Source organism: Mustela nivalis (assembly GCF_964662115.1).
Source record: "Mustela nivalis genome assembly, chromosome: 8".
In the NCBI taxonomy this organism is placed as follows: Eukaryota; Metazoa; Chordata; class Mammalia; order Carnivora; family Mustelidae; genus Mustela; species Mustela nivalis.
Genome location: NC_139027.1, coordinates 84,491,763 through 84,519,613, shown reverse-complemented (window position 1 = coordinate 84,519,613; position 27,851 = coordinate 84,491,763). Strand labels below are relative to the sequence as shown.

The window sequence follows — 27,851 nt, the reverse complement described above, 5'->3', positions numbered from 1 at the left end:
TGAAGGCAGATGCTCAACCCACTGAGCCACCAGGTGCCCCTCACGGGGGTCATTTAAAGATGGTTGTGGTTTGGGGCACCTGGGTGGTTCAGTGGGTTAAAGCCTCTGCCTTTGGCTCAGGTCATGATCCTAGGGTCCTGGGATCACCCCGCATCAGGCTCCCTGCTCTTCAAGGAGCCTGCTTACCCCTCTCTCTCTGCCTGCCTCTCTGCCTACTTGTGATCTCTCTCTCTGTCAAATAAATAAATAAAATCTTAAAAAAAAAAAAAAAGATGGTTGTGGTTTCAGCAGAGACTGACTGACGGGTTCTGCTGCTTGAGTTGTGGGAAGGAGTTGGGAATATTTGCAAATTTCTCTTTAAGAACTGACTACGTTAGAAATGGCTTGTAGGGGCGCCTGGGTGGCTCAGTGGGCTAAAGCCTCTGCCTTCGGCTCAGGTCGTGATCCCAGGGTCCTGGGATCGAGCCCCACATAGGGCTCTCTGCTCCGCAGGGAGCCTGCTTCCCCCTCTCTCTCTGCCTGACTCTCTGCCTACCTGTGATCTCTGTCTGTTAAATAAATAAAATTTAAAAATATATATATATTTAAAAAAAAAAGAAATGGCTTGTAAAGCAGGGCTGATATAGAGAAATACTTGCATCTTGTGGAGAAAAAGGAAAAAATGGCCTCTCTGGGGTCAGATCAAATAAAGGGAGCTGAATAAAGGGAGCTGTGAAGACGATGCTTAAGGGAGACCTCTTTTGCACCTCTGGCCTCTTTAGGCAAGCCCCTGGGGCCCACCGGGCTTCCCTCTGGGAAGGACAGGGCAGGTACCTCACAGTCATGGGCTGGCCAGCTTGCTAGCCTCCTCCCTGTATACCCAAGACATCTCTCTATCTCTCGGGTTAAAAAAAATAATAAAAGAAAGAAAGAAAGAAAAAGAAAATGCATGAGCTTCATGGCTCCTTAGTGTCCTTGTGTCTTTCTACCTTCTTTACATTCTTTTTTTTCTCCTGCCTCTTCCCATCTCTCAACTTCTTCCTCTCTTCTTCCCCTTCCCTTCTCTGTTTCTCTTCCCTGTTGCCAGCTCTGACACTTCCTCCCTCTCGAAACAAATTTCACAGTTTTTAAATCTGCAGAGATAAAAATAACCGTCATTTATAAGCCTGAGGACTTAAAATAATAGTAAAGTGTGTAGGTGAGCCTATGCATCACAGCTCCAGGGCTCGGGGAGCCTTTCTTTTCCTACCTGCCCCAAAGCTGGGCCCGCAGGAGACCCTGAGACAGGTGCCTCCCTGCCTGCAGCCCAGTCCTCAGTGCACACCCCCGCAACCCCTCACCTCCCCCCCTCCCCCCACCCCTTCACTCCCCCACCCCCACACTTCCCCACCTCCCCCCACCCCTCCACCCCACCCTCCCACCCGCCCACCCCCACTCATCTCACCCAGACCTGAGCCAAGCCTGTCCCCTACCAGCCAGCTTTGTCAAATACCCTGCTCGCTCAGAGAGAATGACATCAGAGAATGAGTTAGTCCTGTGCAGGGAGTTGGGGGAGGAGAAATCCTGGACGCAGTCATTTGGAGCCGGTTCAAGGAAATAGCAAGGCAGCAGCCATGCCTCACCCTCAGGTGGCTCCTTGCCGGAGGGCGCCTGCTCACTTCTCAAAGCCCTTCTGGGTCCCAGGTGATGGCCAGTGATGGCCAGGAGCCAGGGGAGGCGGAGCTTCAGACGGGGTGGTGGGGGGAGGCCATAGCACTCAAGTAGGTTGAAAGAGAATCTTCACAGAGCCAAGATGTCTGATTTTTATTGAAAGAAATGACTCAGACATAGACCCCGACACCCTGGAAACACCCTGAGTTTTGTCTTCCTCATCTCCACATGGCAAAACTGGAACTTCCCCCAGTAGACTCTCAGCTGAGCCTCACTCATGATGACACCCACCGCCTACAGGGCAGAACCAAGTCCACGGTCAAGAGTACAGCCCTCTTTTCTTTGACTTTGACTACCTTCTCAGCTTCCCGGGCTCATCTTCCTCAGCTCGTCATCAGGCCTCCGCGTCTGCCCACTGGCCCGTAGTTTTGCCTGGCTTCTCCTTGTCCAGCACAGGCAGACACCCCCGGGGGAGCATGCCCTGCCTGCCCATAGGACCCTCAGTGTCTCTCCCTCACTGCCCTGAGTGTGGAGCTTTGTAAGTTATCTGACACACTGCTGACCCTTGAGCAACAGGGGCTTGAACTATGCGGGTCCACTTACACACAGATTTTTTTGTTCCCAGTAAACATAGTACCCTACAGTAAATGTATGTTCTTTTCCTTGTGATTTTTCTAAATGATATTTTCTTTTCTCTAGAAAACAGTGTATAAGACACATCATATACAAGTATGTGTTCATCGACTATCTGTGTTTTTGGCAAGACTTCTGGTCAACAGTAGGCTATTAGCACTTGGGTTTGGGGGGAGTCCAAAGTTACAACTGGATTTTGGACTGCTTAGGTGCTGGTCTTTCAAGGGTCAACTGGGTGTCTGTCTTCCTCCTAGACCGTGTTCATCTTTGTATTGCCAGCACTTTGTGCACCATCTGACACACAACTGATGCTTCTGGAATGAATAAATAATCCAGTGTTCTATAGGATTAAAAAAGGCTAAGTTGTGGGGACCTTCTAATGTAGTGCTATAGATAGTTTTTTCCTATTAAAAAAAAAAAGCTTAAGATTGATAGTTTATGTTTAAATACGCACTTTTTGAAAAAGGAATATTCTGTTTGGTAGCATCTACTTAAGGGAGACTTGGTGTTAAATACTTTGTGATAGAAGGGAAGGGAAACCCTTTGTTTTCTTTTTAGCTTTTGGTCTACTTCTTTGGACCCTCAGGGTCTGTGCTTCGTAAAGTCTCTGGGAATCTGGAAGAGAACCTCCAATCAAGCGTATTCTGCTCTGTTCCTCCTCAGGAACGGGTGCTCATTTTACACCTTAACCCTTTGGTTTGGCAGGAGTGCTCTCCTAATCCTTAGAGTTGCCGTGACTTCTTGGAGAAGACAAGGAACCAATGGGGGAGAGAGCCACCATCATGAGAATCTCATTCAGCTCCTCTGGGCAGGTGGCCACCACAACACCTAGTCCTATCAGGGCTGATGACATTGGTCCCCAGAGAGACTCTGTCATACTTTGACCAGACACAGAGCCTTCCTTGTTCTCACAGTTTACTCCCTTAGATTATCTCTCACCCGGCCCTATGGAACAAGGAGGTAGAAAACACACGTATGCCAGGTACATGAGCAACATCATGATCATGACGTTGATGGAAAAAGTTCCCCGTTTCACTGGCTCGAGAACATAGAAATGGTCTCTGAAGAGATGACCTTGTACAGTCTGTACCCTTCCCCTAGCAGGATTTGCGCTTTGTCCGGGTCCCCACGGAACCGCCTGTTAGATCTCGGCTCTGTATTCTCTAACTAAGATGACTTTTGGGGGAATGCTCACGTGGATCTTCTTTTTTCCACTAATATTCTTGGGCTCTGGTTTCTCCATCCATAAAACAAGGCAGTTGTCATGGATAATCTTGGGAATGGTTTCCAGCTTTTAAAATTCTACTTTATCGTTCTGTCTCCTTTTGTTAGTCATAGTTCACATTCTCAAATAATTATTCATACATTTTTGTGAGAAGAACAGGCAATCAGTGTCCTGTTCCCCAACAGGTAAATGGTGATCTTTATTGGAAACATATATATGGTGGAAAAATAGCTCTCGATTGTGATGACATAAACAATTGCCACTTTCAAGGGCCAATAACTAGGGAATTACAGGAAAACATTTGCATCTTCTGACAATATAGCTGCAGCAACCCAAGATGGCCTGGGTACAAAGGATAGTTATACATTGGGTTTCAGAAGGATAATTCAAATGCACAAGAGCCTCATCTTGTAATGTTATCACAAGAATATCCAGACAATGTTTTCTTTAACTCCGGGAAGAGCAATTTAGAAGGCCGGATCCTACCATATGGGTCCCAGCTGCATGTTTAATACTCTTGGAAAAGAAAAAAATTCTTCTGTAAACACAGAAATCACCAAGTACCGAAGCCTGAAGGATGTTTCTTTGCTTACTGTTGTCAGGACCTTGTATACAAAAGAGCACACAATTAATAAACACTATCAAATTTGTTGTTGTCATAAACCAGGCAGCCATACTTTATTTGCACCATGGGCTCTCCTGGAATTCACTCTTAAATGGTTTGAAAGCACTGAACATCGAACCGCGTGTATTTAGAGTTCGCAAAACATGGCTCAAAGTTACAGAGTCAGTGTCCCTAGTTAACAAGTTCTAAAAATTTTCACTTTTAGCAAATGAAATATTGCCACTAGAGAACATATTCCTGAAGAAGACTGAGTTCGTGTTTTCAGCACCGCAGAGGCACGTTTCCACACCAGGTACGCCCATGGTGGCCTCATTCTTTCCACCAGTTCCAGATGTTTGTATGGGGACAGCAGCACCTGAGACTGAGAAGCTCCTCCCCCTTCCCTTCACCTCCTTCTCGTAGCCCCTCCCCCACCCAGCAAGTGCACACTCCATGCACACCCTGGAAAAAATGCAGGGTGACTGGCACGGAGATGCATTCCTGTTCCTCTCTGGAAGGTTTGAGGTGTTGCCTCAAGAGCCATTGACCATGGTCACTGCGTTTCCCCCTGTGATAATCTCTGCTCTTGGAAGCCAGCCTTCCCCTTTATCCTGTATCTGGATACCTGGGCAGCTGAAGGGTCATATCTTCATAGAGAAGTAGTGACCTGCCCCCAGGGACATACAGCAGTTGTTCTGGTGCAAGTGTAGTTTGCACTTCCCAATGTCACATCAAGGTCAAGGGTAATGTTCTTTTGGCCTCTCAGGTTTACCAACTTCAATATCCCCTCCCTCTGGACACTGTGGTTTTTTACTCTTAAACTTATGCATCATAAAGGGGAGCTCATGAAAAACCTTTTTTAGAAATGAACATATTGTTTCTATCCCGGCCTTTCTATTTTGGGGACAGGGAGAAAGGGAAGATGTAAGGCAGGGTCACATGTTTGAAGAAGACACAAACCCTTCCAGGATGAGAGCTCTGGTGCTGGTTCTCCCTGTATCCAAAGTCCACATGGCTTTTTGTGACACCGTCAACAACAGCCAGCCAGGGGATGGACTTTTAAGGAAGTGAAATGCACGCAAACCACAAAACTGCCCCCATGCTAAATTTTTTTATTTTTTTATTTTTATTTATTTATTTTTGTGTGTGTGTGTGTGAGTATCTCTGAAAAATCACAGCTAATGAAAAGGTGAGTTTCGGTTCTTCACCCAGAGGGGATCCCACCCCTTGGCTAAAGATGACGGCAGACAGTAGGACAGCGTCCCTGTGTGCTCACTGGAACGTTCTTCTTCTTTTTGCTGATAGGCTGTTGAAGGGCTGGGCGTCAGGATGACCGAGCGCTTTGACTGCCACCATTGCGAAGAATCTCTCTTCGGCAAGAAGTATATCCTCAGGGAGGACAGCCCCTACTGCGTGGCGTGCTTTGAGGCCCTCTACGCCAGCACTTGCGAGGAGTGCGGGAAGCCCATCGGCTGTGACTGCAAGGTACCCCCGGGGCCTCCCCCAGGCAGTGCCCACTACTCTGGGGTCCCTCCGTGCGCCCCAGAAACAACAGGCTTGTGTGTGGTGACCCTTAGTGCCCATTGAAATTCTGTGTCTTGAGCCCCCTCTGATGGGCTTGTCCCCTCCGGCCAAGAAGCCTTTCCGAGCCTCCTCCCTCCAGCCGCTCTGTGCCCACTCCTAATCCCGTAATGCCTGGCGAGTGCATTTCCAGGACGTCTATGCTGTGTTCTGAGCATACTTCTTATGTTGTGGCTGTTGGTGTCCTGATCAAACACTGCACCCCCCCACCCCCCACCTCCCAGTACTGTGGCTTTCCAGACGGCAGTGCTGTCTCACTCATGTTTGCCCCGTGCACTGGGTGAGTGATTGGGCACATGAGTGGCCCGGGACTGATTCCCAGATAAATGGGCTTGTAAAGCACTAACTTCACTGGAACCTGAGGGGCTCTTTTCTTCTCATTGGGAGAAGATCAGGATTGGTAGTGTTTCTTTGTCAAGGGGAAAAGCTCATGCCCGAGGGATGATGACCAGCTTTCCCACTGTGGATGACATCAACAGGGTCGGTGGAGGCCACGGGTCATTCATGCTGATTGGCCGGGGCTGAGCGCTGAGGACCCTGGCCCGTGCTTCTCAGCACTTCTTATTCCAACCCGGACCACCCAGAAATCCCCCTAGAGGTTCACCCATGTTGCTAAGTTCTCCAACATCTTCACCTGCTAACCAGTTGCTAAAACACACTTGACAAGACTTTAAGGGACTGTCCTCCTCAGAGCCGTGGAATTGGTACATACCTGGGTCCCTTGGGGACCTCCAAAGGAATTTAAAGCTTAACGGACTTCAAGACGATGTGGGATATCTTGGGGTCTCTCTCCCACTCTCTTCCCTTGTACTCTGCAGGGGGCTTTGCCTGTCTCCTCCGTGGTTACGAACATCAGTTCGTAGCTGCTGCTGGATCAGGTCGGGCCATGCCTGCCACGGGGAGGCAGGTGGTGACCCAGCCAGTGCACGGGTGTGACATTTCTTTCCTCTATCACATCATTCCCAGGAAAGGCAGGAAGCAGAAGGCAGTACAGTCCCTTTTGTGCTGCTGGGTATTTGGTGATGGCTGGGCAATGACTTCCATCCTGCATGGAGGGAAGCCTTTGCCCTAAGCAGAGATAAAGCCTCTGCAGAGCGGGCCACCAGCAACCAGGCTGCAGCCACGGAACTTTTGGCTGTGGAATAGGGGCGGCCTGGCTAAAAGAAACCGAGGGGCAGCAGGCTTGCCTAAACTTCAGAAGGTGCAGAGACAGGGCCCCCTGAACAAGAGGAGGCTGATCTTGCTTGTCTAAAAAGGAGGAACCGTCCTGTCTCTAGCATTGTTTGATAAATGATTCGCTCTCCCCCATGGGTTCTTCGAAGGCTCTTGGTGCCTGTTTCTTTCTTTATGAGGCCAGGCATAAGTGTTCCGACCCCAAACTGCCCCATTGAGTCCCAGCTCTGGGTCTCACTAGCTGTGTGAGCTTGTGCTGATTATTTGACCCCTCTGTGCCCATCTTCCCCTTTAGGAAAGGCAGATAAAACAGGTGCCAGGGTGATGGGGTTGTTACATTCTGGATAGGAGCCTCAGCACTCTGAATAGCAGCTGATGATCTCATCAACGCCATCAGACTGCTGCCCTATTCTTTCTGCAGCATGTTCCCTCCACACACACCCCCTGGAAGCCTCCCCCTGTCTCTCAATCTGTTTGCATTATGGGAACATCAATAAAAATGTCCAGTTGGAGGAAGAACTGAGAGACAGAGTGGGGAGAAATGATCCCTTATAAAAATTTAACCTGGAATGGGCTTAAGTAGGTGAGAGGCTCAAATATAATTTGGACAAAGAATGAGGCTGGTTTAGAGGACACGATTTGGATATTTGGGGTAGTCATCCTTGACCAGCGGCTGAAGTAAAAACAAAGCAGCAGTCCCTTCTCATTTTTCCAATACGATTTAGTGCAAAGACCCTGAAAGCTAGTTACCCTTCAACACACACTTGATGAGCAGATAAACAAGAATCCCGTGAGCCGGGCCAAAATCAACAAGACTGTTGCAAAGCCAGGCGTTAATCGTGCTGAACTTTTCAACCCTGATGCACGGTTACTATACATGGAGTTATGCCTTGTGGTTTTCTGAACTATGGAAGGAAAAGAGATGCTTTCTTGACTTGGCTCTTTGGAGCTCTTGAATATTTGGGATGATTTGCTTGACTTTCAGAAGTAATGATGTTGTTGACTTTGGGGAGGAAGCAAGGATAGGAAAAACATTCCTGTTATGTCAGGAAGCAAAGCCGAAAGTCCTGGCAGGAGGGGCCTCCATGGGGCCGTGGAGCTGTCAGATCTGTTGGCCCTTCCCGTGGCTGAAAACAGCAGAGGATCCCTGCTCAGCTCCTCTTCTGAAGGATACGTGCATGCGTAGAGATTTGAAATCTTGGCATGCCAATGGGAATCGGGCTTAGTTTGCCGGCATCGAGAGACTTTTATGTTATATAGATGGGACTTTAGGACCCATTTCGGTAGTTAGCTCACATAGGTTTGAAAACGTTTCTACACACTCACTCTGTTGTATTTGCTATTTCTATTTAGTAACTCTGAGGAAATGTGCTCTCAAAGTGGAGAAATCATTCATTTTAGGACCAGTGGAAAAGGTGAAAACAGGTCATGCAAATAAAATTTCGTGCTCCTCTAACATTACCCTGTTCCTTAAATTTTTCTTGGACATTTGTAGATACTAGCAAAAGAAAAAAAAAATTGGTCTGATGACAGATATTTTTGGATGGGTCTACTTATGTTCTGGGCTTTAAAAAAGTCGAGAAACTAAGGACCATGTATGGGGGGCCCATAACTCAGAGAGGGCTGCCCGTACTGTGAGCTTCACAAATCAGGGACTTGAACAAACTCTGGGATACATGGCCAGCTCAGTGTGTTTCTGGAACATACTTTCCAGCTTTTGCATCATTACATGGGAAACATCGAATGGATACTCAATTTGACACACGCCCCCCCCCCCCCACCAAACTATAAGTTTCTCAGTGGATGTCTATAAAGTTCTCAAGGATCAGAAAATCTCTGGGTTCCTTGGGCAGAAAACAACCAGGGCACTGAGAGGGGACTCTTACTTCTCCACGGGAAATCTAGCTGTCTGTGCTGTACTTCTAGAAGGCTCCTGACCACAGCCAGCGTAGGAAGCATGAGGTCTGATTGGAAACACCTGTTCATCCTGCCCTGGAGCAGGACGCAGGCCTCCCCCGCCCACCGATGTGGGAAGGGATACTCTTCCAGACATGTTCCAGACACGTCCTCACTGTCCAACTCCCACACCCAGCACTTTTTTATTTGTTGAGGTGATTTTTAAGTGCTTAGTGAATGAATCATCTTTGTAGAGTTTCCATGTAATTTGTCCGCAGAGTTTGTAGTGAGCCCTGAAAATATGTCTGTGTATTTGGATTTCCTCTCATAAGAGACAAATCTGTTTCTAGAGGGAAGTGAAGGAAGCAGGATCCTCAGAACTGGGAAAAAGGATGACCAGGTGGGTCACGCAGAAAGGACCGCTCAGGCCCTGGAAAACCAAAGGGGTACCAGGGAGGCACACCCCCAAAGGCACCCCACACTCAGCAGCAACACCTCCCCCTCCCAAGGGGGGACTCGAGCCACATGTGCCTGGGCTCACCGTCCACCCGCTGAGGTGTGGAGACATTTATGTTGCCTCTTTTCCCACTTCCGAAAACGGGGTTGCCTGCTTTGTGACTGTGGCGGGAATTAAGTGAGTTACCACGGTTGGGACACCTGAAATCGGGTTCCGCACAGTGAGTGCTGTCCTTTCTGCCACCGTCTGTTCTTCAGGACCTTTGTTCTTAAGTAATTGAAGGAACATTCTGTTGAAAACATGACACCCTGGTGGTCTCAAAGCATAGGACACCTGTTCAAACTGCAGAGCGTGAAGGGCTCTGAAAATCCATCTATCAAGTGAAATCGCGTGGATTTGAGAAGGGGTGGATTTGGGAAATCTGCCTCTGAACTGCACCCCAGCCCAGGAGGGGTGGCACCAGCACCATCCTCAGGGAGGGCCACTGTGCTGCCTGAGGCCACTTAGAGCCAGTTGAGGGCTCGAGGGTCCCGCCAGGCCACCAGCCCCTCCCGCGGGTTCAGCTGGAGTCTCCGAAAGGGCAAGTTCAGAACCAAGGAGCGCTTCCCATATTAAGAATGTTTCCGACGTGGAAAAATAATGAAATCACAAAGGAAGTGTTTGGGCCTAATCTTACATTGTTTATCAACATTTTACTGCAATTTATGACATTTCCATGAGCACATAATTAGCCTTGGTATGTTTTCTGGGATGTGTAAAAGATCTATCCTTCTTTCTTTCTCTTTCTCTCTTTTGTTCTCTTTTACTCTGTCTTTCCTTCTCCTTCATTCTTTCTAGAGGACTTTAGAACCATGATATTTCTAGGACATTTTGAGGTTCAAAGTCAGTGAGTCTATATTTCTTAACCTTGTACCACCAGCATCAAAACTGTGTCCTTGGGGACCGCACAACGTACTCCATACGTATCAGAATTAAGTAAGATGGACTAGGTTGGTCCTAAGAACCAAAACTGTCTCTTTGAAGCTGCGCACACAGGAAAGGAGACGGGCCTTCGGGTACCAAGACTTTGAGGGAAGGATTCAGTGTGATGTGAAGCTCAGGGCCAGGCACATAGAAGTGGTCTGGGTCTTTGGGTGGTAGTTGCCAGCCCACCTCTCAGCTCTGGGGACCCCTATAGCTAAAATCCTGCCCCACGCCAAGAGTCAGAAGAGAATGTTGTCTTGGCTAGAAACCTCAGTGTGCCTTTAGAAAGCCAAGCCGGCAGTGTTGAGTTACCTTCCTCTTGCCATAAAGTCTTTTCTCACTTCCTATGTATTGTGGGCTTTCTTAAGAAGTGAGTCCAAGAGGAAGCTGTGACCTGAGTTCATTAGTTTAGCTTTGACTTCCAAAGAGAGCCCAAGCCGAGAGCCCAAGGAGAACTACAGGGAAACCTGATAGCATAACAAGTTAGATAAGGGTTTCCATGCAGGATTTTGAAAACGGTGTGGACACAGGCTGGCGGTCGCAGTGTGCTCACTCGGGGCGGTGTGTGACATCCCCCCCCCACCCCGTCCCGGCTGGGGCAGCTCACAGAGCAGGTGGCCCATCAGCTGGAGAGGAGGCGAAGAGCCTTCTGAGGCCAGGCCCGGCATGGGCCAGAGTGCCGATGTGTGATGGCTTGGGCACCAGAAGTCTTGCACTGATGCCTGAGGTCTAAAGAAGCCATGTGGCTGGTCCCCCGCATGGAAAGGAGAACGTTTTAGTGTCTCATGACTGTCAACCCATCCGTTTACCTGTAGCTGCCATGTGCTCGGGTTCGCTGGAGGAAAAATGGGTTTCTGCCGTGCTTCTCACCCATGGGAGCATTGAGACGAGCTTCTCCACAACTGTCCATGCACACTGCCGACCCTCGGCAACTCTTTCCTTCCATCTGGGGCCTGGCTGAGCAGGGTGGAGACTGTGGTGACGTCTGGTGGCTTTGCTGTCACTATATTGCCCACTGAGCTTCCTCTCTCCATTTTTTTGAAGATGAGCCTAGGAAGGCTAGTTTCCTTGAACCTGTATTTCCTTTCCTTCTTGTTTCACTAATATGTTGTGTAGCCGCTGTCTGTCTATGCCGATGTCCTCGGCAGCCCACACGCAGGGCTGGGCCCGGGACTGTCTCCCCTCAGCCCTCAAGCCCTTTCTAGGCTTCTCCACTCAGCCAGGCGGTGGGTGAGTCACAGCATGGAAAATGCTAGCAGCTTTTCCACAGGGGCCATCTTTCCGAGGTGTCTGGTCTGCACAGAGGGAAACCACCTAACATCGGCAAAGGCTTTCCCACCTGCTGCATAATAGTCAAACCTATTTATTTAATTGTGGTGAAATACACATAACCTGAAACATATCAACTTCGCCCTTCTGAAGAGCACAGGACAGTAGTGCCACACGCATTCATGTTGTCCTGTGGCCAACCTGGTGTCTTCACCTTGCTTTTGAAACTCTGTCCCCAGGAAACACTACTTCTCTGACCCTGTCCCCCAGCCTCTGGCTCCCACCGTATGAGTGTCCTCCTAGAGCATTTGTCCTCTTACGTCTGGCTTAGTTTACTGAGCCTAATGTCCTCAGGCTTCCTGCACATCAGAATTTCCTCTCCTTTTGGGGGCTGAATAATATTCCCTTGTGGGTACGTACCACCTTTTTCTTATCCGTGCATCCCTTGATGGACATTTGGGTTGCTTCCTCTTCTTTGGTGACGGCGAATAATGCTACTATGGATACAGGTCTGATTCTTTATGCAAATGCCCAGATGTGGAATTGCTGGATCATATGGTAATCCTATTTTTAATTTTTTGAGAAACTGCCAGTACCGTCTTCTGTAACAAAAAAATGTTAAAATGCCTTTATTCCGTAGTTCAGTAGTATCACAATGATAACGATCAAAACCTCCCAACTCTTCTCACAGGAGGCTGACTCCTGTTCCTACCGCACAAGGAGTTAGTGGCTTGTTTGACTTTATTCAAAGTCTCAACAAAGGCAATGCTGAGCTGCATTCATTACATACAAAATGTGGCATTATTTCTGAATGTTTTCAGTGGATATGTATAGATCTCATCAAGGGTGCGGTTTTTGAAAGGTCGAACCCACGTTCAACCAGGAGTTTACCTGGAGTAGCGCACTGCCAATAGCTTCTGAATCAAAGGGACGTGAACTTGAACCTTGCTTGGCTCAGCTACATGCCCATGAGTGACTGTGTGCCTGTCACTGAGCTCCTCTGAGCTTCCAAAATAATACTTACCTTGCAGGGCTGCAAAGTGCCCAAACTCACAGCCTGGCAATGAGTGTCCCTGACTGGTGTCCCAGAAAGAGAAAAATAATGATTTCTTCCTGGAAAAATTCAGGCTTCCTGGTTTATAATGAGTTTGCCTATATAGTCTCTAACTCGAATTATAGCAGTTTATACTTTGTTTCATTTGTCAAAATAACCAGTCAGGCACAGGGTGATTTCCCTCCTCCCATTTAAATAGTTCATCCCCTCTCTGCTGCCTTCAGGACCATTTTAATCTCTGTACAGAAATATAAGGACCCTCCGGCCCTAGTCTGGGCTTGGATTCCCCTGCTGGGCCTTGGGCTGTCCCTCCAGCCTGACCACACCTCTGTCAAGTACCCGTCTCTCTGACCTCTCTCCTGTGTTCATGCTCTGTCTCTATCTGAAAGTCCCTCTCCGGCCCCTCCACCCGCCTCCCTGCTGTCCATGGGCCAGACACACTCAGCTGGTGTACCAGAAATCTCTTCTGATCCCCTTCCTCCATCTGAAGCCAGAGTCCTGTCCCTGCCCTCGCAGCTCTTTCTCTGTCCTGCCCGGGTCCCTGGGATTCTGCTCTCACACTTGGTTTTGCTGAGTTCCTTCTGAGCTAAGCCCTGTGCTCTGTTTCTCTCTCGCCAGTTTTGCCAATGAGAAGCAGTAATGAATCGCATGTTCTGTGCTTCTCTTTCTTACAGACCACACCTCAGGGAAACCCATGTTGTTCTGGAAAACACATCTTTCTGACACATAGATCCACACCTCCCCACATCTCAATGGTCGTTCCAAAATGCAGCCAGAGGAAAGCCCAGCCCTCCACGTTTCATAAGCAAGGTCACGGTCCAGGCATGCCTATGGGCCTCGGCCCCTCTCTGCTCCCTCTCTGCCCCGGGATGTGTAGGACTCGCCGGGGATGTGTAGGACTCGCCGGGGCTGTGGGTCAAGCAGAGCATCTGCGACCCCCCCCCCCACCCTCTCATTGTGTCACATGCTCTGGGTCTACAGGACTTGTCCTACAAGGACCGACACTGGCATGAGGCCTGTTTCCAGTGCTTTCGGTGCAAGAGCTCACTGGTGGACAAGCCCTTCGCTGCAAAGGAGGACCAGCTGCTGTGCACGGACTGCTACTCCCACGAGTACTCCTCCAAGTGTCAGGAATGCAAGAAGACCATCATGCCAGGTCAGGAACGCGCCCTCCTTCCTCACGGTGCCACAGTGCATGCTTACTCTTTTCTTCCCTTCCACTTGCTGAATTTGTCCTCGCTGGGCTATTTCAGCAAAGAGGTACTGGGCCCCGCTGCATGCCTGGCACTGGGCTGGGAGCTGGGCAGTCGCGGAGTAGTGAGCCCAGGCGGCTCACCCCATCCCCCGTCCTCCTGGGCTCCGTGTGCTAGACAGATGTTCATTCTGCACGCATGCAGACTTGACCACAGCGGGGTCAAGTGTTAATCAAGTAATAAGGAGATTGGCTGTTACGGGGGAGGATGGCATGGTGTCCTTTGTTTCTTGGGCAAAGTTGGCTGGTTCTGTTCTGTGGGAGAGAGGAAGCTTTCATTTTAAAAAACTGGGTGATTGAAAGCATATAGAATTTTTATATATGGCAGCAAAAAGTCTTGACAGGCACATCCAAAAATAAGGGCAAGGAGACTAACCACCCAGAGAAGGGACTGAGATGTGGACCGTGGGCAGGTGAGAGGGAGGCATGATGGCTACACCTGGCTGACAGGCCACAGACGACCCATGGTCTCTGTCGTCTGCGTGACCAGTAAATGCTACCCGAGGGGAGATTTGCCGGAGTCAGAAAACAAAAATACAGACTTGCGTTTCAGTCTGAGTTATAGGTAATTTTTTAGTCTCTGGCCCACGTGGGACGTTTTGAAGCGGGCATCCCTACCAGAGAATCCGAGGGACCCAGGAGAAAACGCTGCGCAGCACACGTCTGCCAGAGATGTGGCCCTCGCCGTAGGCAGAGTCTCATGAAGCATTGGCGAGGCCCCTGGAGTCCAGTCAGGTGGCTGGGGACCCAGCCTGCTGTGAGTAAATGGAGGGCTTGGAGAGATGCGGCCCTGAGGCCTCTGGTCGGCGGGCGCCGGCAGAGCTTCTCCCATATCAGGATCATGGGAGCAGGAGGGACACTGGTCAGGCCCAGCCTTGCCCTGCTGAGAAACTCCAGCCAGCTCGCCCAGGGGTGGAGCGAGGGGTGCCCACTCACAGGACCATCCCTAAGGATGCAGCGGGGAAGCATCCTTCATCCCAGGGAGGTCTGGAATTAAGGGCGGATGTAGGAAGAAATCAAACCCACAGGAATCGTGTGTTCAATCTGATGAAGCAGGTTTAAAAATAAAAAAAGTGGTCTAAGGAGTAAATTAGAGTGTACGTGATTTAGGCTTGTGATTTCGAAAGGGAATTTCCTTAATTTATCGCCTGTCGTGGTGTTCAGGGTATCTGATGATTTGTCCTATTCACAAGCTTAACTCGTTTCAACAACAATCACTTAAGACCTTGAGGTTTGGTTTGTTGGTTGAGGTTTTTTCTAAAAGGGGTATCAAACACGTGAAGCTTTCAAGTGTTGTTTTAAAGGAGTTGAGGTCTGGAAGCTCCTGAGTGGCTCAGTCGACTGAGCATCTGACCCTTGATTTGGGCTCAGGTCATGATCTCAAGGTGATGAGATCGAGCCCCATAAGATTCTCTTTCTCCCTTGTCCTCCGCCCTCCTCCCCCACTCATGCATGTGTACACACACACACTCTCTCTCTCTCTCAGAAAATAAAATCAGAGACACCTGATTTTATCGGTCAGTTTAATGTCCATTTCTTGGTTTGGGCTCAGGTCATGGTCTCGGGTTGTGAGGTTGAGCCCTGCATCAGGCTCCAAGCTGACAGGAAGTCTGCGGGAGTTTCTCTTTCCCTCTCCCTCTGCCCCTCCCCGTGCGAGCGCATGCACTCTCTCGCTCTGTGCCTGCTCTCTCAATCTCTTTCTCTCTAAAATAAATAAATAAACCTTAAAAAAAATTAAATTAAGAAAGAGAAAAAGGGCTTGAAGTCTTTACCTTAATAAATAGAAGTAAACACAGAGGTCCCTTAGGAGTGACTTTTAAAAAAATTCACCGTATTCGTGCATGTCGTGATGAGATGTGTCAGAGGAGCTGGGGTTGAGGGTTTTGAGCTGGTTGCATCAACAGATTGAATGTTGATTTTTATAACCCTGGCAGCCAGCGGAGTCACAGTATTTCACGCAGTAGCTGGGTTCACGCCAACGTGCGACAGGAATTAGGGTTTCCCTGGTCATTTAGAGCCAAACTCTTTAGCGGAAGCCTGCTTGCCATGGCCCTGAATTTTCCTTTGATTTTTCGTTTGCTTGGTGTTTGGCAGTGAAGAGATGCCAAAGGGTTTTTGAGCGAGAGACTGACGTGCAGTAAGTATTATTTTAGGGAGATAAGTTGGATAAGAAAGAATACATTTCAAAAAGGCAAGGGCATAATTAGGCTTCAATAAGATGGTTTCTCATGGCCCTACATTTTGCTGCCGAATATATCTTAAAGATAACTGACTCCAGGCTACTGCAAGGAACAAACCCCACCCCACCCCACCCCAGACCAAGGCCTCTCAGCACAGCAGGTGTGGGACAAGGGCCCAGCGTGGGGGCTGTGAAATGGAAACGAAAGCTGGGCTGGGCCCTGGTCCTGCCCCACAGGGAGTCACCCACAGAGACAGAGTGGTCCCGACATGGTGAGAACCACAAAATTAATTAAAAGCAAAGTAAATCTTTATGGAGTTATCACAAGAGCCCAGGGGAGTCTCCATTCTGCTTCACAGCGGACTCTCTCCATGCCCTTCCACACCTCCTTGGGTCCCTGGCTGCCAGAGACTTCTGCTCCCCAACAGCGGGCTCTTAGCTCACTGTTTGCCTTTTGTTTGGTTTTGCTTGCTCGCCCGTTTGCTCCCCCTCAGCAGTGTACTGGCCTTTGGCAAGGAATCCTTCCCTCTCATCTGCCTCCCTTTCTCTCATTGGCAGACCTGGAGGACCAGGTGGGGACAGGGTCCCACTGCACTAGAGCTCTGGGAGGTAGTGGGAGGTCACGAATATCCCTGACACCTGCACCTGTGGGGCTGGCCCGGGACCCTTCAGACACCTGAGGGAGCTTACTGTTTGGATAGTTCACCATGGAGAACTGAAGCCCCCTGCCCCCACCCCCCACAAGCTCAGGCACTTGTCACCAGAAGCAGCTAAATCACACACCACAAAATTGTAAGAGCATTGACAGTTTTACGCTTAATGGACCTTAAAGTTCACCTGTCTTGTCTCGGCAGTAAAGAAACCAGAAAGTTCAGGGGCAGACCCCTGGGCTACTGTCAGTGGCCCAGCCAGGATTAGGACCTTGTCCAGGACTCTGGTCTCAGAGCTTCGAGCCACCTTCTCAACTAGATAAGAGAAGGTGGGCCAGGAGCTGGCGGGTGTGAATGGTGGTTCATTCACAAGGTGGGGTAACAGGACACCCAGGATAAACCTTCACAGAATGGGGTGCTCAGGGCCTCCCTAGGAGGAGGACAGAACAGCAGTGTTGGCATCATGTCCTGTTCAACATCTTTGTGTAGTCCGAGCGAGTTGGACACAGGCAGGAAGGGGTGGGGGGTCCCTCTTTACTGAGCAGTAGCTTGCTGAGCACAACCACTTGGGAGCTGGGGGAGTCTTGGTTTCCCCACCCCCACCCCTGCTGGTCTGCGTCACATTAAATTCAAAAGCAGTCCTACAGATGCCATTTTCTTGTCCTGTGGTGTCTGTCCAGGCTCCCCCCTCACTGTGGCGCTCCTTCCCTGAACCATTTCTCAGGGAAAACCTAGAAACTGACAGGCTGGGGTTTCAGCCTTCCTGTTCCTGGCTGTGACTTTTCACCAGTCGTTGCCCCTCACTGAGACTTGACTAGAGAAGCCCGTCTTGTACCCGCCATGATGGGGGCATGGGCCCAGGGCAGGGTCGGGAAGGGACCCTGGGGAGGTCACATTGGACCAGTCTTAGAGGATGAGCTGGGTTTCTTCGACCAATGGAGAAGTCTCAAAAGGGAGGGCCCTCTGGCAGAGGACATGGGCTCAGCACCAAAGGCAGAGTATGTAGATGCCTGGTGAGACAGATTGAGACAGAGAGAAGTTGGGCAGGGCAGGGAAGGACAGGGGAGGGTGGGACCGGGGAATGGAGCAGGAAGGGATGGGAAAGAAAAGAAAGAAAAAGAAAAGGAAAAAAATGTGCTGAATCATAGCATGTGCTACTTTTCTTTGGTCTGATTTTTGGAAGTGCTACCAGGAAATCATGATGCATGGGCACGCAGGTCGTCGGCTTGGCTATGGCAATGAATTTAAGTAAAACAAAACAAGAGGTCTGCGCTGACTGACAAACTCAAACCTGACCACAGCCCCCAGAAGTAGCCAGGAACCTAGAAACTGCCACAAGCCATGGGGTTGAGGCTCCCGGGCTTCTCCGCTACTAAACGAGCCTCTGTTTGCTCCTTGCAGGAGCACTACTTCCTCTGAGTAGACTCACAGGAACTCACCCTTTTCCACTGTAGTCGGTTCGAAACAGAAAAAAGACACCCCTTCAACAGGACCCTGTACTCCCATCTGCCTGAGAGGTGGCATGGTCTGTTAGAAGGACCTTTGCTGCCCCCTGCTGGCTGTGTTGTACAATAAACTCGGCAGGTGTCTGGAGGCTGCTGGAAACCACCCAAAAGGGCTACAAGTGCTGCCCCTCACCCCCCTCCCGCTCCCCAGGGCTCCTGACTGGTGATAATAAAAGGCCATTATTCCTCAACACACCAAGAACAAACTCACCCGGTCTTGCTTGCCGTCTTCAGTGAGCATACAGTTGCCCTCTGTTCATTGACAAGATCCTTTGGTTTTTAAGCTGCTTTATCAGGGGAAGGGGGAGAGTAAAAGAGCAAGGGGCAAAAACACACGTGGGAAGATAACCCCCTGGAGACAAAGAAAATCATTCTAGGTTTAAATCACCAATCTTCCACTATTTTTACATGACATTCCGTTGCTCAGTGTAATTCTCCTTGTGTCAGGACTCATCACCCCACGACTGGACTCTGCAGCTTTGAAAACTGTTATGTGCCTCCCCCACCATGTATGCCCCCCCCCCATCCCTAGCTTCTGGCACCTGCACACAACCTGAGTATTGTACATACTTTACGGAAGATGGTGCCCAAATGCCCTGGCTTGGAAGTACAGGAAGCGGAGAAAGTGACCCGAAAGTGACAGCGAATAAATAATCTTGCAGCGATTCTCTGCACATATCCTAATTTCTCGAGAGATGGACAGCTCTTTGTCAACCTTGCAAGCAGACAAAATGCAGCCCTTAAGCCCATCATTTTGACCATATATATCATCTTTGGACTTAAGCTAAAGTTTGGCGCGTTTCTAGACTCTTTGGCTGCCTGCGTTATGCCAGGCAGCCCTGGTTCGAAGCCGGGGCTCCTGCTCGTACCCTCACTCCCCCTTGGCCTGATCCCACTGTGACGTCTAACCATTGCATCCTACATGCCTCAGCCCCAGACTTGCAGTGAGCCCAGGGTTGGCTAACATGTTTCCAGAAAGAACCAGACAAATATTTGGGGTCTCAAGGGCCATGGTTTCTGTCCCAATGACCCATTCTGCCACTGTAGTGTGAAAGCAGCTGCAGACAATTGAAGTAAGGGAACAGGTGGGGCTGTGCCCCAGGAAAACCCTGATTGTAACACGAGGTAGTGCGGACCGTGCATGGGCCGCAGGCGGGGTGCCCGGCCCGGAGACCACTCAAGTATTTGGAGAAGTTGGGGTTTTTTTTTTTCAGTCCTTACCCTCCTTTCCCTGCAAACTTGCCTTGTGTTGCATGCAAAGGGGGTTTGCACACCAACCTGTCTTGAACCATTTCTTTCTGTAAATACACATACTTTTATTCTCTTGAAAAAGTATGGAAAAACATTAACAAATACTGAATACTGTGACTCCGGCTTGGTGGTGGGGGATGGGGTGAGCCAAACAGCGTTTCCAGTTCTCTAGGACTTCCTGAGCTCCTTGAAGAAATCACGTAAACATATCAAATGATAAGTTACTCGAAAGGAAATGCGATGTCACAAGATCAGATCAGAAAATTTCTAAATGGGATGTCTGAGTGTCACATGTGGATTTTATTTATTTTTTTAAGAATGTATTTATTTGAGAGAGAGATAGCATGCAAGCAAGGGGAGAGGCAGAGGGAGAGGGAGAAGCAAACTCTCTGCTGAGCAGGGAGCCCGACACGGGGACTCAATCCCAGGAGCCTGGGATCAGGACCGGAGATGAAGGCAGACACTTAACAGACTGAGCCACCCCAGGTGCCCCACATGTGGCTTTTAATGATAGCAATCAGTCATCAATTTTAATGGTAGAGCTACAACACATCTCGGCTTGGTTTCCACGGCAGGTCACAGGAAGTGAGTGCCATGGAGACTCCTCGCGGACTCCGGCCTGAGACTCCAGGTTCATGTACGCGCCACCGATTTCCATCCCACTGCAAAACAGAAGAGTATTCATTAATGGGCCACTGAGCTCTGGAATTCCCACTCTGTCCAGACAGTCTGAGCCCTGCCAGAATTCTCTGTTTTGCAGTCTGGAGAGACAGAGACAGATACTTTTTCTACTTCATGTTCCTAACCTCCTTCGGGACAAATTACATACTGAGTACGCACAGAGATTGTTCTGGAAGTTGGGTATACAGGGGCGAACCCAGAAACACAGAGTCCCTGCCCTCTCCAAAACAGGCCCATTTCAAGGTGAGCCTTTGAGAGCTAAAGTGACTTGCTGGAGTCACCAGACTAGCCCGTGGGCAGGTTCCAGACGTGGACGGCAGGTACTCCGAGCCAGCCGTGTCGTCAGCTCTGCCCTTTGCTGCTTCTTCCCAACTCTCATGACAGGTACCCGCAAGATGGAGTACAAAGACAGCAGCTGGCATGAGACCTGTTTCGTCTGCCGCCGCTGCCAGCAGCCCATCGGCACCAAGAGCTTCATCCCAAAGGACAACCAGAACTTCTGCGTGCCGTGCTATGAGAAACAGTACGCCTTGCAGTGCATTCAGTGCCAAAAGGTATCTCTCATCCTCCCTTGGACCTTGTCCATTCCAGTCCATTTGCTCCACAGCCCTTGGCTTCAGCCCTCCTTCCCCCAAGTGACAACACCTGTGGTACCTGAATGGCACAGGAGTCTTGCCGGGCTGGCCCCCCATCCCAAAATTCTCTTGCGTGCATGTGCATTTACCCCCGGACAGACCCCCCACTCCAGGCCTTCTTCCTACAACGCGATCAGAGATAAAATCCCGTGTCCCTCCCTCCTTCTAGAACATTGCCAAATATTTGTTCCCGTTTATGACATACATTAAAGGCGAGGAAAACTTATTATCCCAAAGCAGTCCCATTACCCTGTACTCCCATCAGTGAACAGGAAAACTCCAGGGAGGGAGGGAGGGACGTGAGGAGCAAAGGGAGGCTGTGCCCCATGGACAGGGCCCAGGTTGCTAGCTGCACACTTGCCCCCTCAGTCTGGTGCCCTCCTGTCTTGGCTGTTGGGTTACCGAGGGGAAAGGAGCCCACTATAGAGCGATTGCACACTATTTGGCTCGGGCCCTATTACAGACTCTGCTGTTGGGCCTGTGGGGGCCCAGCCTGGCCTCTGGCTGCTATGCCACGCAAGGGTCAGTGGGGCGTCAGGTGCCCGTCCTGCCAGCACCTCTTCAAAAGGCAGAGTGGTACACTAACTACAATCTTAAATTCCCCTCCTCCCAGTTCCCGTGCTAAGATTATGCTGTTTATCTACTGTGTATCCCTGCCTCCTTCGACAAACCTGCTGTGTTTATGTCAGCAAGCCTCTTCTCCTCTCACTCCCTCTCTGTTTGGTCTGCCTGTTGTCGTCAAGAGCCAAGGAAAGTTCATGTCATTTGCTTTTCTTCCACTGTGCTCCTGCCAACCTTATGGCTGCCTTGTTTTGCCGCAGAAATGAAGGTAGCGCATCCTCTGAGAAGCATGGCCTTGTGTGTGTTCATGGGGACGCAAGAAAGCCTTCATGCCAGACACATCCATTACCCGCTAAGGGAGGGAGGCCCTCAGGGCTACTAGGGTCTGGGGGGAAATGCAGTCCAATGGCAACATTCAAATGCTTATCGACAAGTGTGCCTTGGAGGAGAACAGAGTCAGCAGAGTGTATACGGGCATGATCTGAACTAACTGGGAGTGGGAGCCAGGCTGGTGTTTAGGAAGAGAAGCTATGAGACAGTAACACCCAGGAGCAGGTCTGAGCTAGCCGGGGGACGTGGAATCCAGACACAAGGAAGACAAGGGCGTGTGCCAGGCAGAGCAAACCTCTTATTATACCTGCCCTCTGTATCCAGCAGATACTTTGCAGCCGAATTTATTTTGCATACATTCTGATCCAAGGGGGATATTTGTAGGATGATCATTATTACTTTATAGTTTAATGAAAAGAATATAGGACAGAAAGAGTCCTGAACCCTGGCACCTGCTTTGTCTTTAGCTATGAATTCTTAGGCAAGTCCTTGCATTTCTCTGGGTCTCAGTTTACTCACCTGTAAAATGGAAATCATGTCTATAAAATGTAAGGGACTTTATACAGTCAATCCTTGAACAACAGGGGGCCAGGGGTACCAAGCCCCCTGTGCAGTTGAAAATCCACATCGAATTTTGGACTCCCAGAAAGCTTACCTACTAAGAGCAGGCTGTTGGGGCGCCTTGGTGGCTCAGTTGGTTAAGTGACTGCCTTCAGCTCCGGTCATGATCCCAGGGAGCTGGGCTTGAGCCCGCACAGGGCCTGGCTTTTGCCTCTCCCTCTGCTGCTCTGCCTGCTTGTGCTTGCTTGCTCTCTCTGTCAAATACATTAAATCTTTTAAGAAAATCAGTAAGAGCGGGCGATTGACGAGAAGCCTCGCTGATGGCATAAATAATGCTCGCGTATGTGGTAGGTTCTGTGTATCCTGTACTGTCTCCTTGCAATACAGTAATCTAGAGTAAAGAAAATGCTAGGAAATTATAAGAGGAAAACCACCAGACAGTCCCACTCTGTGCTTAGCAGAAGTGCGCGCAGGCGCAGAAAGGTCCCTCGCGGTTCAATCCCTCGCTGCCCGCGCTCCTCCCCGCACCTTCCCGCACCTTCTGTGCGCACTAGGGGTGGCCATGCCATGTCTCCGTGCCTTTTCCCCTCACACACCCGTCGGGTTCAGGAGGGGGCTCTCGCGCCACCCAGAACCACCCCTCCCCGGGGGCCCCTGGAACGCTGACCGTGGCTTCCCTGCCTCCTCCAGCCCATCACCACCGGGGGCGTCACATACCGGGAGCAGCCGTGGCATCGGGAGTGCTTCGTGTGCACCGCGTGCAAGAAGCCGCTGTCGGGCCAGCGCTTCACGTCCCGCGAGGAGTTCCCCTACTGCCTGAGCTGTTTCTGCGACCTGTACGCCAAGAAGTGTGCCGGCTGCACCCACCCCATCAGCGGTGAGTGTCCCGACTCAGGGTCCCGGGCGAGGGTTCCCGCTGGGCGCGCGCGAGGCAGCAGCCCTTCCCCACCGGGCCACCGCCAGGGCTGGACCAGGGGCACGACTGCGGCCCCAGACTTTGCCTCTCCTCCGAGACTGAGACTCGGGGGCCTCCCTCAGGTTCCCGGACGGATCAGGTGTTTCTGCGGCCGCGCTCGCCGGGCCTTGTGACAGGGGCGGGGATGGCCGCCAGCACGTAGCGCGGCCCTTCTAGCTCAGCTGGTCCCTGGAAACCACGTGGCCTGTTCTCAAGGGGTCTTGTTTCTGCCCTCGGCTGGGTTTTTTCCAAAACCGCGGTCTGTGCGCATGCGGCCCGCGGGTGAGCACCGGCAACTGGCATTTCTGGGCTGAGCCGCGAGGCTGCGTTTCTAAAGGGGCTTCCTAGGGGCGCCAACTCCTGCTTTCCGCTCTTTGATTTGGCGATCTCATGGTGGTGAGATCAAGCCCCATGTGGGGTTCCACCCTCCCCCGGGGTGCGGAGTCTGCTTGAGATTCTCTCTCCCACTTGTGCCCCCTTTCTCTCTTTGCTCTCAAAATCAATGAGTAAATCTTAAAAAAAAAAAAAAAAAAAAAAAAAAAGATAATAAAGGTGCTCCCTAGCATTTTAGAGGGACTTGTCGACCACAAGGCCATAGCTACATGAGGGCAAAGGACAAGATTCTAGGCGGTTCTTTCTTATCCCCCAAAGGCTGGGGCCGACCGAGAGCCCAAAGCCTGGTTGGTTGCAGTCCGGTTGCAGACCAGCGTTGCACCAAACTATTGGACTTGCCGAGAAATCGAGCGTGGAGGGCCGACGGCTGGCCAGACTCCAGCCCTGTAGACGTGCACCACACACCACCACACAAACCCGTGACTGGGCCAGAAGGGAAAGAGAATTCTGTGAGGACACAGCGTTCTGGGCCGTGGGATTCCCAGCTCTGCCACTTTCAGGTGACTGCTGATCCCTGTCCATGGCAGGTGGCCGACACGTGTCATCTAAGCCTCGCAGCCTGGAATCCCTGTGTGGCGCCGCTGTGTGGTCACACAGACATTTTACAGCCCGTGTGTGCTTGTCCCCGACTTTCTTTTTGCTTGTCTAGAATTGAGGGCACTCACCTCAGCCAACGCCCCTGATGCAGGAAGCCCAAGGTCGCTAAAATCATCCTTTCCTGGGTAATCCAGAGCTCGTATTTCCATAAGGAATTAAAATACAAAGAAAAGAAGCACAGCATTTAAATTTTTCCCTTAACCTGATTCCAGCCATTTATATACCAGACTGGAATCATTCAGGGGGAAGAAATGCAGTCCCCTAACATATGCTGTTTTCATGGTAATGCCTATGAAAGTAAATGTTTATAAAATTAAACCTTATAAAGCAGTGTAATTTAGATAAAAGCACTTTTACATGTAAAGTATCAGATATGTGTTAGTCCCATGGTAGCACTAAAAAAAATTTTAAAAGAAGAAGAAGAAAGAAAACAACACAAGGAAAACAATGGACACTTTCCTCCAAAAGAGGAAAGTTACTTCTCTGGAACTCAGAGATTAATGTTCTGGAGCCTACAGAGGAATTTTGAAATTGCAGTTAAAATATACTTGTAGCCAAATCCCTAAACAATTGTATGAGATTGTGACTTTAGATTGGATTTTTAATAGATCCTTACTTAGCATTTTCTCTTCAGCAACAATTTAAATGATTTTTTAAGTAAATCTGAAGTTCTACTTTCCCGCATTCTGTGCACAGTGATGCAAAATCCACACACAAATACAGTCAGTCTTCGTTACTCAGAGTCCAGACCTGCAAATTCGCCTACTCACTAACATTTATTTGTAACTTCAAAATCAGCACTCAATTTGCTTTTCGTGGTCATTCCCAGACACCCACAGAATGGCAAACATTTTGAGTCGTCTGACTCATTTCGATTCTCATTTTATAACCAAGGGTCCTATTCACGGACTATTTACTGCCACGTTGTTTGTATTTTTGCGCCTTTTTTTTTTTTAAGATTTTATTTATTTATTTGACGAGAGAGAGAGAGAGAGATCACAAGCAGGCAGAGAGGCAGGCAGAGAGAGAGGGAGAAGCAGGCTCCCCGCCGGGCAGAGAGCCCGATGCGGGGCTCGATCCCATGACCCTGAGACCATGACCTGAGCCGAAGGCAGAGGCTTAAACCACTGAGCCACCCAGGTGCCCCCATTTTTGTGCTTTTTATTGGCAGTTTCGCTGCTGAAAGTGGCTCCCGAGGGGCAGTGCAGACAGGCCGTCTGTGTTCCTAAGCACAGGCAGGTTGTAAGGTGCCTTATGGAGAAAATGCACCTGTTAGATGAGCTCTGTTCAAGCTGGAGTTCTGGGGCCATTGGCCATAAACCTCAAATGACAATAGTTGACTGTGTATGCCTCTCCCCGTTAGGAACATTCGTCCTCCTTGGGCTGTTTTTAATTCTCATTTCTGTGACTTGCCCCATTGATTGTTATATCAAGGAAACAGTGGAGTTTCTAAAAGGAGGCTATCCCCTGGGACGTCACCCGGCACAGCACCTCCCACTAACATCCTTCTTCATCCTGTCCCTGCCAGGGCTCCTCCTGGCCCCAGATCTCCAGTGTAGCAGGACTTAGTCAGAGGTGAGACAAAGGAGAGACTTGGCATGGCAGAAATGCTGGGGCATCCCAGCCGCTTCTTGGCTTTTCAGTTTGCTCAGTGCTGAGAAAACAAAAAACAAAAAATTACCTTTCAACTGTTCTGCAGTCCCTGCCGCTAAATCAAGTGTTGCCGAAAACCTCTTGTTTTCAGACCTGGCTACATATTCAAAACACCTTGGGGAGCTTAGAAAAATGACTGCTGCCTGGGTCACGATTTAATTGGTAGGGGCTATGACCTGGGTGATAGTTGAAGCCTGAAAAGCTTCCCAAGTGATTCAGATCTGCAGGAAGTTTGAGACCCATGGACCTAAATCACAGGTTTGGTGCCACTGCAGGCCCAGCGCAAAAGCTATGTGACCACAGCCCTTAGGGGTCCAGGATGCGTAAAGGCAGTCAGTGTTTTAGTAACTGTGAATATTGAGGGTACTTCTGCTTTTCAAGCTGTGGGAAAAGAAAGTCGAAAAGCTGTGCTAGTGCATACCCCACCAGCCACAGGGCTAGGGTGACACTGGAAGGAGCACTGAACTTGAACTGAAGCAGTTTCTAACTAGCCGGGGAGTTGGGGGGGTGGCTAGCTTGCCGGTCTCCCCTGGGTGGAAGACTGAAAGCCCCACGTCAACCTAGCCAGCTCTTTTATAAAAGGAACTACCTGTTTGGTGCATTACAGACTTTTCAGGCTAGCCTGAGACTTCAAGCCCTTATAAATGGAGCAGTCAAGGCGGTTGCTTTCTTTTTACTGTGGCAGATTGGACCATTATTTCTGGAAAGAACTCTTTGTAATTGGAATTCATGATCCAGAGTTCAGTGGAATGGATCACAACTCCCAATAACCCTGGGTATTTGATTCCAGTTGATTTCAGGTGGCTCAGGGGCGGGACCAAGCAACCATGTGGTAATAGGCGGCCGGTGTACCTTAAGCATTTGATGAGAATTCGCCATCAAACAAGAATCAAGCACCGAACCGAGTTATTACATCTCTTGTTTAAAATATAATAAGCTGGTCCTCTCTATTGCCCACACACCAGAATGCGCTCCCACCCACCCTAGCGGCCCACCTTCCCCCCTCACACTTAAGTTCATACTTTGTGGTCTATCTCATGATATTCACTCTTCAAGAATGGCCACCCCCCACATCCACATGCCATTTCTTTAGTGAGGCCTTTCCTGGCCATGCCAGAGAAAATGCGTATTTACCTCTAACGTCCCTTCAGCACTTCATTCATGAAATCACGAAATAATTGAGTACCAGACACGAGGCACCCAGGGAAGAAATAAGAGAAACCAGCTCCAGATCTCCTAGAGTTTCATTCTGGTGGAACAGACAGATAGACACAATCGTCCCTCCATAATTAGAGCTCTGATCATGTCGTTTTGGAGCTGGTTTGTGTATCTGTTCCTGCTCATAGTACGAGCTCCGCTGGGTGTCTGATTGACCTGTGGATTGCCAGCCATTAGAAACTCACTCTCTCCAGACTACACAGTCCAGCTTTGAAATGGCTCAAACCAGAATTCCTTCGTTGGTCCTGGAGGCCTGGTTCTCCCCAGCCATGGCCCCTTTCTTTTTCCACCCTGGTGTTCTTTCTTCTCTGTTAACAGGACTTGGTGGCACAAAGTACATCTCCTTTGAGGAACGGCAGTGGCATAACGACTGTTTTAACTGTAAGAAGTGCTCCCTCTCACTGGTGGGGCGAGGCTTCCTCACAGAAAGAGATGACATCCTGTGCCCTGACTGCGGGAAAGACATCTGAAGCCCACACGGCTGCTTGTGACACGCACGGATTTAGACACTCTCATTCTCCACCAGGCAGTGTTGTGTCTGGTCTCCACCGGCCATGCTGAAACTTTCCTCTTGTGCTTCTCAGTGATATTCACGTTTGTTTAAACCCTTTAATCCTTTGTACTAGCTCAGTCCCAGGGAAGGAGGAAAACCTTCTGTAAACCTGTGGTGGGAAGATGATGTTGAATTTTCATAATCAAGCAGGGCAATTCCAAGTGTAAAAATCCTTTTGAATGACATCTTTATCCATGTACCTTTCTTTCACTACATATTTAATGTTTAAGTGCAATTAACACATCACGAACTTGAGTTTCCCGAACTACATGAGATATTGAAGAGTGGGCATTTACAATGTGTAGCTTCCTGTCATGTAAGACCTAGAGCAAGATCGTATAGCTTACAATAAAGTTAAGAAAAAGTTAATAAAAAACAAAATCCTTGGCCACA

The 27,851-nt window shown here is 49.7% G+C and overlaps 1 protein-coding gene across 6 annotated transcripts in view; it reads left to right on the top strand.

Moving 5' to 3' along the window:
• Window positions 1–27,851, top strand: part of FHL2 (four and a half LIM domains 2) — a 67,812-nt gene extending 39,961 nt beyond the window's left edge. For 3 of the 6 annotated variants that reach the window (XM_082743798.1, XM_082743797.1, XM_082743799.1), the window contains 6 exons: window positions 4,318–4,404; window positions 5,397–5,576; window positions 13,466–13,640; window positions 20,387–20,556; window positions 22,780–22,966; window positions 27,224–27,851. In XM_082743798.1, coding sequence (XP_082599924.1) covers window positions 5,421–5,576; window positions 13,466–13,640; window positions 20,387–20,556; window positions 22,780–22,966; window positions 27,224–27,375 — 840 coding nt within the window. In that variant the 5' untranslated portion in view covers window positions 4,318–4,404; window positions 5,397–5,420 and the 3' untranslated portion in view covers window positions 27,376–27,851. The remainder of the gene's footprint in view (window positions 1–4,317; window positions 4,405–5,396; window positions 5,577–13,465; window positions 13,641–20,386; window positions 20,557–22,779; window positions 22,967–27,223) is intronic. The other 3 variants (XM_082743795.1, XM_082743800.1, XM_082743796.1) reach the window with 1 other exon arrangement.